This window comes from Triticum urartu, chromosome 3 (assembly GCF_003073215.2).
Source record: "Triticum urartu cultivar G1812 chromosome 3, Tu2.1, whole genome shotgun sequence".
Classification (NCBI taxonomy): Eukaryota; Viridiplantae; Streptophyta; class Magnoliopsida; order Poales; family Poaceae; genus Triticum; species Triticum urartu.
In genome coordinates, this window is record NC_053024.1 from 744,840,139 (window position 1) to 744,848,849 (window position 8,711).

The 8,711-nt window shown below is 44.3% G+C and overlaps 1 protein-coding gene across 1 annotated transcript; it reads left to right on the top strand.

The window, feature by feature from the left end:
• Nucleotides 1-2,982: 2,982 nt before the first annotated feature.
• LOC125546417 (epoxide hydrolase A-like) lies at nucleotides 2,983-5,417 on the top strand. The gene is made up of 3 exons (XM_048710674.1): nucleotides 2,983-3,391; nucleotides 4,416-4,616; nucleotides 4,739-5,417. Exons 1-3 carry the CDS (start codon nucleotides 3,092-3,094, stop codon nucleotides 5,219-5,221), a joined length of 984 nt encoding a protein of 327 aa, XP_048566631.1. The 5' UTR covers nucleotides 2,983-3,091; the 3' UTR covers nucleotides 5,222-5,417.
• The last annotated feature ends 3,294 nt before the right edge of the window (nucleotides 5,418-8,711 follow it).

The following is an 8,711-nucleotide window of genomic DNA, read 5'->3' on the forward strand; positions in this document are numbered from 1 at the left end:
TAATGTATAGTTACTAGCGGTAGGTAACCCCTTAAAAATATATCTTCCGAAGAGAGCAGGTAACATGTTGTGATGCTACCAGGCTATTTGGTAATTTGGCTCTATTGTGCCCTAGGATGCTAGCTGTCCACAAGATGCTAAATATTTTCTTATTCTTGAAACTTATCCTCCTAATTTTTTTTATTTCATTGAGCACGTAGAAGTCTATAGGTACTTGGTATTTTACTGAATAAAATACCATGACTCTCCACGAATACATCTTTAAAATACTACCACTGGGTGATGCACTACTTATCTACTGAATTTGTTTATGAAATATTACCTACTCAATTTGTCACTTATCTAATAAATTATGCATACATGTATGTTTTGTTCTTTGGTCCGACTCGTGAACCATTATTTTGTTTAGTGGTTGATTGATTCCTCAATTATTTTGAGACTTCTGAATGGTGACGTCTTTCTGCATCATTACCTTGTTGAAAGCATTGATTGAATATGCCTGGACAGATTTTTCAGGTTGAAAACCTATATTCTGGCCTTGATGATTGGATCCAGTGACACTGGCGCAGCGTTGCTCCCTTTGTGAAGGTCTGGCTTTGAAGAACTTTGTCGTCTTGTGTGGTGTCATGAGATGGTTGGTGCGGCTATGGTCACTGCTACAGTTTGTCAATCTAATCAGAATGCTTTTTTTGCTAGCACATAGCATTTGTCTTTTATGACTTTGCTAGTTGTCGGCGTGTGTGTATGTGTGTGTGTGTGTGTGTGTGTGTGTTGTGTGCATGTTAACCATATATAGGTTGGGTGTGTGTTCATAGTGTTTGTATACTTTTAATGCTTCATTTTGAGCTAATTTTTTTTTACTCCTTTGTCGCAAAAATGATCTAGCAAGTGTCGCCGGATCAGGCCGGACCACAGTAAGTACACGGAGAAATAACCAACGAGGTTTCCTCAAATTACATGGTACCCTGTGCATTGCTGCGTGAATTGGTTACAACATATTACAATGACATTTGGCTGTATGGTGCATGAATATTTGAATTAATAATACGATGACCGAAGCTTATAATACATATTTTATTGTATTTGATTATTTCATAATCTTAGAAAAAGAAGTGCATAAAAAAGCATAATAGGATGAACAATTTTTTGTCAATCATGTTGCTTGACATATTTGCATGTTGAGTGAAAAATGTTAATGGGGATCACCAATTGCTAATAGGCGCTCATAACCATGATGTTGAGGCTAATCTTTCTAATACGTCGGAGGACTAAAATATCATTGTGGATGGAAACAAAACTAGCTCTAATTATTTGATGAGCAAGCCGCCTTGATGGATTCCTACTTGGAGATTGGCTAGTTAGCTGGATAAATTGCACGCACCAAAGACAGAAACACGGCGCGACACACGTCCTTTTTTTTATGGCTACAGAAGCGTGTCCCTCCTTCGTTATTAGGGACTTGAGAGGCTAGTTCTCCACGAGATGCTCAACGATTTTCTTAGTCTTGAAACTTGTCCTTCCATTTTTGTTAATATTTATTTTTAATTCATTGAGCATGTAGGAGTATAAAGGTATTCTGTATTTTACTGAATAAAATACCACAACTATCCACTGATACATCTTTAAAATACAAGCACTTGGTAATATCAAAGTGGTGGTGCGCTACTTATCTACTCAATTTGTTTATGAAATATTATCTACTCAATTGCCACTTGTCCTTTGTTGTGACTTATGAACCACTACGGTGGATTATTGATTCCTCAATTAGTTTAAGAATTTTTAGTGGTGACGTATTTCTGCATCATTACCATGTTGAAGGCATTGATCGGATATGCTTTGATTGATTTTTCAGGGTGAAAACCTAGATTCTGGCCTTGATGGTTGGATCCCGTGATGGTGGTGCATGAGTGCCGCTCCCTTCCTCAAGGCATTGTTGTTGAAAAACTTCGTCGTACGTTTGGTGTCATGAGATGGTTTGTGTGGATATGGTTATTGCTATTGTTTGCCAATCAAATTTGAATGATTTGTTTTTTTCTTGCCCACACATAGCTTTGGTCTATTATGACTTTGCTGGTTGCTGGCATGTTGTGTGTGTGTGTGCATGTGTGTTTGTGTGTCTGTGTTGGTGTTGTTTATGTGCATCCGGACCATGCAGAGGCCTGGTATGTGCTCAGAGTGTTTGATTATGAGCTAATAAAATATACCCTTTGTCGAAAAAATGATTTAACAAGTGTCATTAATTGTTCAATTGGAGGCCAGACCACGATAAGTACATGGAGAAATAAGCAACGAGGTTTTCTCTAGTTGGATGGTACCTTGCAGAGTGTTCCGCGAATTAGCTACAACGTACTACAATGACATTTGGTTGCATGGATCATGAATATTTAAATTAATAATATGAGGTCCGAAAATAAAAATACATATTCGATTGTATTTGATTATTGTATATATAATTTAGAAAAAGCATTATATATAAGTAACAGAATAGACAAAAAACAAATTCTCATACATGTTGCATGACATGTTTGCATGTTGAATGAAAGATGTATTGAGGATCACCAACTGGATTGTTGATAGGCGCTCATAACCACGAAGTTGAGGCCGGCCTTTCTGATGCGTCAAACCACTAATTATTTGATGAGCTAGCTGCCTTGATGGATTCCTAACACATGAACACGGCGCGACAAATGACCGATTTGATATTTTTCATGGCTACAGGATCATGTGCCTCCTGCATTATTTCTTCCTTCCGAACTGCTGAAAAACGCACGTGCGCGATTCCGACCCTCCGAACGGCCGCAATTGAACCTAGGGAACAGGACTAGTGTGGACAGCCCGGGCCAGCTGTGGGAATATTGTTGATTGAGGATGCATCACATGCATTCACGTGTTCAGACCACAACGCATAACATGAAAACAGTACCACGGCTGGCAAGTTCTGTCTTTAAATAGCAGCTCCCACAGGCTCGAGTTGCAACGCACAAACACACACTAAGACACATACACCACAGACACACACACACACACACACACACACACACACACACACACAGAGAGAGAGAGAGAGAGAGAGAGAGAGTTTTGGGCGACCATGGAAGGCCTGGTGATCAGACACCGGACTGTGGAGGTGAACGGCATATCGATGCACGTGGCGGAAGCCGGCCCCGAGGTGGATGCCAAGGGGGCGGTGTTGTTCCTGCATGGCTTCCCGGAGCTGTGGTACTCGTGGCGCCATCAGATGGACCACTTGGGGGCTCGTGGTTACCGCTGCATCGCACCTGACCTCCGTGGCTATGGTGGCACCACTGCACCACCAGATGTGGCCTCCTACACCGCCTTTCACATGGTTGGTGACCTTGTTGCGCTCCTGGACACCTTAGGGCTTGCAAAGGTACGATTAAGCTTACCTTGTAACCAAGTAATATAGTTTGTTTCCCAATTATCCATAGGACACATGAGAACACACACACACACACACACACACACACACACACAACACACACCCACCACACACCCACCACACATAGGCCCGTAACACACCCGCAAATCAGATGCTAACACTGATTAAGATCGGAAAGAAATTACGGCATATCATAGAATGAGATTGTTCAACGCTGGAGTAAGAACATATTTTGATTAATAGTTAGAGTTTGAAAATGCATTCCGTGTGAAATTGTGGAAAAGTAATAAAAAAATAAAGTGTACATGTACCAAACAAAATGGCCACCGCCAATTTTTCTATGTTGTGAATAGCTATGACAAGCAAAGTCTATAAAAATGTTGCACCACACATATGACTTAAAACATAAAGTCCCTGCGGAAAAAAGACTTACAAAACAAATGACCATATCCATATATTCTATTTTTATCGTTGTGGTTTTTATAACTAGATGGTACCCCATCCGTTATTGCGGTGGATTATCTGAAATATATTTCATTGAGATTTTGTTATATAAACATAAATATTTAGATTAATAACATAATAACTAAAAATACATCGTCTCGTACTTAAGTAAAAGATGCCTTTTGCACCTAGCTACCATATTTTATAATCAAACAAGACGAATTTGTAATAAGGCAAATGCCTGATTGCGGACACGTGAAGGAAACAAATATGATTTTTATACTAACATTGAGTCAGCGCACACACATGGAAGGTGATATTCTGTTTCTATGTATATTATATTATATATTATGCAGTGTTTTAGTAACGGTGCTAATCTTCTCGCTTTTTCAAGTAAATTCATAAGCCTTATGTTTTCTCGTGGGGCGAAAACCAAAATTTTCTTGATTATTTGTTAATATCGGTGGAGATTTGTTGTGCAATATAATTCATAAGCCATCCCCTGCATACATTAAGGTTGTGACTGATTTGATTTTGACATCATACCGTACGTGCCATGGTTGAAATGAAGGTGTTTTTGGTGGGGCACGACTGGGGCGCACTCATCGCGTGGTACCTGTGTCTGTTCCGTCCCGAGCGGGTAACAGCACTCGCCAACACCAGCGTTGCCTTCATGCGCAACATCATGATCCGCAACGGCCCCGACTTCGTGAATCCCATAGAGTACTTCAATCGCGCATACGGTCCCAACTACTACAAGTGCCGCTTCCAGGCAAGCCACCATCAAGCATTTGTCCGGAGCTTTCAGTTCATCTATGTATTTTCCAATGCCCACGAGTAACTATTGCTATGGAATCATTACAAAACGTATATATGTGTATGGTCCACATACAGGAGCCAGGTGTCGCGGAGAAGCAGTTCGCACCAGCGCACGCCAAGCGCCTCATGAGGCAAATGTTGTGCCATTGCTTTAGCCATGGCGTGTTCTGCGATGAGGAGATGGACGACCACAATTACCCAACATCACCGCTTCCGCCTTGGCTCACCGAGGCCGACATGGACTACTTTGTCACCTCCTTTGAAAAGACTGGCTTCACTGGTGCCATCAACTACTACCGCAACTTTGACAAGAACTGCGAGCTGGCGGCGCCGTGGGCAGACGCCAAAGTGCAGGTGCCGACCAAGTACATCGTGGGGGGTGGTGACATCACATACAACTTTGAGGGGATCCAGGAATACATCCACGGTGGTGGGTTTAAGGAAGATGTTCCACTGCTAGATGAGGTGGTCGTCATCCCCGGCGCCGGCCACTTTATCCAACAGGAGAGGGCCCAGGAGGTCAGCAATCATATATATGACTTCATCATCAAGTTTTGATCTTGAAGTCCAGATGGACTCAAGTATCCATGTGCTTGCGGTTGTCACTGCTTGATCTTGCGCCTGTCTGTTTTATTTTAAACACGTCTGTTTATCTTTCTGTTCCCATTCAAGATCTGTACACAGGCTTGTATATTGTATCTGTGCCCGTACAGTAAGCACTGGTAGAAAAAGGGCCTATAGCCCCGGTTCGTAAGGGCCTTTAGTCCCGGTTCCTGAAGCGGGACTAAAGTGTCGGTACTAATACCTACCCCCTTTAGTCCCGGTTCAATCCAGAACCGGGACTAAAGCCCCTCCACGTGGGCAGTGCGCAGAACCCAGTCAGGAGACCCTTTGGTCCCGGTTGGTGGCACCAACCGGGATCAATAAGCATCCACGCGTCAGCATTTCTGTGGCTGGGGTTTTTGTTTTTTTTTGAAGGGGGGGGGGGGGTTTGGGGTTTTGGGGGGTTAATTTAGGTGTTTCATATATTGTGTTAGCTAGCTATAATTAATATAGAGAAGTGTCCTCTCTTATGTCCGTGCTTGGTCGACGCTACGTACTATACATACGTATAGAGAGGACTAGACACGCTGGCTAGCTAGTAAAGCAAACGAAGGAAACAGAAGATCGTCATGAACATATATGCATACAGAGAGAAGTGATATCGACCACCTCTCCTTCTCCGAGAGATTGGTCGAACAACAAGATCTCGTATATCTATCTGACACTACCGGCTACATATATACAATAATTATCTCTTACAAATATAATCATACGGACTCAGGGTCCACATAGAATTCTCCGTCTTCAGGGATCACGTGGTCAAGAAAGAATGCCGCCAATTCCTCTTGAATTGCTCGCATGCGAGCTGGTGCTAGGAGTTCATCCTGCTTCCGAAACATCTAATTTGAAGAAGGGGGTCAATACATATATATATGATGGTAATAAAATAAAATTGTGAATGTTGTTATTTACGTACTTCATATTGTTCGTTTGAGTACCCGCCCCGCTCACACGTCGTGTGGCAGATGGACTCGCAGATGTAGTATCCACAGAAATCATTCCCTTGTTCCTGCCACAACCACTTTACAAGAAATAGAGGTCAATCAAACTGATAAGCAAGAATGCTAAATGGTATTGATGAAACTAGCGCTTGAATCACTAGGAGATGCACGGAACATGCTACTATAGTACTTACTTTCGGCTGTCTAAATTCCAGCTCCTTCGGCAGTCCCGGAACTTTTTTGGTGAATTTTCTCCAAACCCTGCCGGACAAAGAAAACAATTACTTGATATCAGGAAATGAACAAAGTTGCTGATATGGTGGATAATGATCTATTTAACTTACTTCTTGAGGATTTCAGTCATGTCTGCATAGTCCTGGGGATCTTTTCGTTTTGAGTCTAAGACGGTTACTAGTCCCTGCTCAAGCTTAATCTCTAGGAGAATATAGTGGAAACTGCACACGCATGCATAACTCATGAATTACATTACTATAACCTTGACTAATATATAAGGGAAATCGAATACGCACAAGACAGTAACACTCACTTGAAGTTGTAAGGAAAGAGTATTATATCTTTGTTTTGATTTATTACGAACGATTGTAGCAAGTTGGCCTCGGTAGCTGCGGCATGAAGTTTAACCTGAGTTGCATCTATGAGATGTGTTAATGAACCCAATATCACCGACTTGTCTTTTCTTCAATTCGACGATCTTCAATCTGCATAATATAGTGAGGATGATTATAAATACATGCAATGAAAGAGCTAGGCTATATAGAGAAACTTAATGACAGAAGTAGTACTACTTACAGACAGTAGCAGGCGACCGTTGTTTTATCGAGGGCCAATTGATTGAAAAACTGATAGAACTCCTCAAATGGAACAGGCAACAGATCAATTCCAACGAGGTCATGCTCCTTTTTAACTTTCACATACAAAGTACTCCTCCCCCAGAGTCTCTGCAGATTTTCAAGTACCAATCATGCAATCTTCGCATCATCGTTGATAGAGATCTTTCATCTTTGACGAGAGGCTTCCCGTACTCGTATCTTTGTATCTGCATGTCCATGGGTTCATAATGTACTTCGTCGGGCAGGTAATCTGCAAGATTGCTATAACCGGGCACCATCCTCGGATCATTAGCGACGTTGTGGCTAGGCACCTTGAGCGGGGGGCATGATTGCTTCGCTTGTTTGCCGAGCTGGGCAATTTGTTTCCCAGCTCGTCATTCTTTCAGCCTTTGATCACTGACAGTACTTCCCGACCGCTCCGCTTCGGCAAATTCCTTTCCAATAATGCGGTCATAGTTTCCTTTCGGTGGATCAGACTTCGGTGGTTTTGTCAGGGCAGCTAGAGTGCGCTTCACTTTCACCCGATCTACCTTCTCCTCCGGAGGTGGATGTTTCTTTGCTTTCACCCCTTCAAAGAATTTCCTCACTTCTTCTCGCGCGATCTCGGCGTTCTCCTCCTGGGTCCTCTCGTATGGTAACTTCTCTGGAGTCTTCAGAGAAGGACCGAATCTGTATGTCCTCCCGCCTCTGGTTGTACTGCTAGACGCCGACCGAGCAGACGAAGCGGTTGTCTTCTTTACTTGCTTAAGAGGCGGAGGAGAAGGACTACGACGCGCCGGAGCAGCTGGAGCGGCGGCAGGTCTCTTCCGCCCTTGCTGACGAGGCGGAGAAGGAGGAGGATGGCTGCTCGGGCGCGTCGGCGCAGGCGGAGACGGAGGCGGAGTGCCGCCACGCGCCGGAGAAGGAGCCGGCCGAGGGCCCTGATCGTCACTCGCCGGAGGAGGAGGCGGTGGAGGAGGCGGAGTGCCCTGACTCGCCGGAGGAGGAGGAGGAGGCGGAGGCGTCCAGTTCGGAAGGTTGATGAGGTCCTTCCGCCATAGGCATGGAGTCTTCAGAGCAGACCCCAGCCGAGTCTCCCCTTCACCGGTAGGGTGGTCAAGCTGGAGGTCCTCAAATCCCTCCGTTATCTCATCCACCATCACCCTAGCATATCCTTCTGGAATCGGCCGGCAGTGAAAAGTTGCGCCGGGTTCAGTAGGATAAACAGAGCCAACAGCCGCCTTGACCTTCAAATTCATCCATTGCGTCATAAGGTGGCAATTTTGAGACTCCGTTATAGCATCCACAGGATAGCTGGCAGGAGCTGTCAAGGCATGCTCCGGCTGAAGCAGCTCGGTGGAAGCCACGCTGCTTCTGCGCTGAGATGGCGGGGTAGCTTCGGGGGAGGCTTCGGCAGTACGTTTGCTGCGATTTGCTTCTCGTTCCTCTATCGCTTGTACCCTTGGTGCAGCGCCTGCAGTTCGGTCTGCTGCACTTTTTTCCTCCTCTCATGGGATTTGTAACCGCCTGCGTCCGGAAACCCAACCTTCCACGGAATGGAGCCTGGCGTGCCTCGTGTCCGTCCAGGGTGCTCAGGATTCCCGAGGGCCATTGTGAGCTCGTCGTTCTCTCTGTCTGGAAAGAACGTCCCTTCCTACGCTGCTTCGATATACT

Excerpts from the sequence above, each read along its gene's own strand:
- LOC125546417 (XM_048710674.1), top strand. The coding sequence starts at position 3,092 with ATGGAAGGCCTGGTGATCAGACACCGGACTGTGGAGGTGAACGGCATA. Across the intron at positions 3,392-4,415 it reads ACACCTTAGGGCTTGCAAAG|GTGTTTTTGGTGGGGCACGA; the intron begins GTACGATTAAGC and ends GTTGAAATGAAG. Across the intron at positions 4,617-4,738 it reads ACTACAAGTGCCGCTTCCAG|GAGCCAGGTGTCGCGGAGAA; the intron begins GCAAGCCACCAT and ends GTCCACATACAG.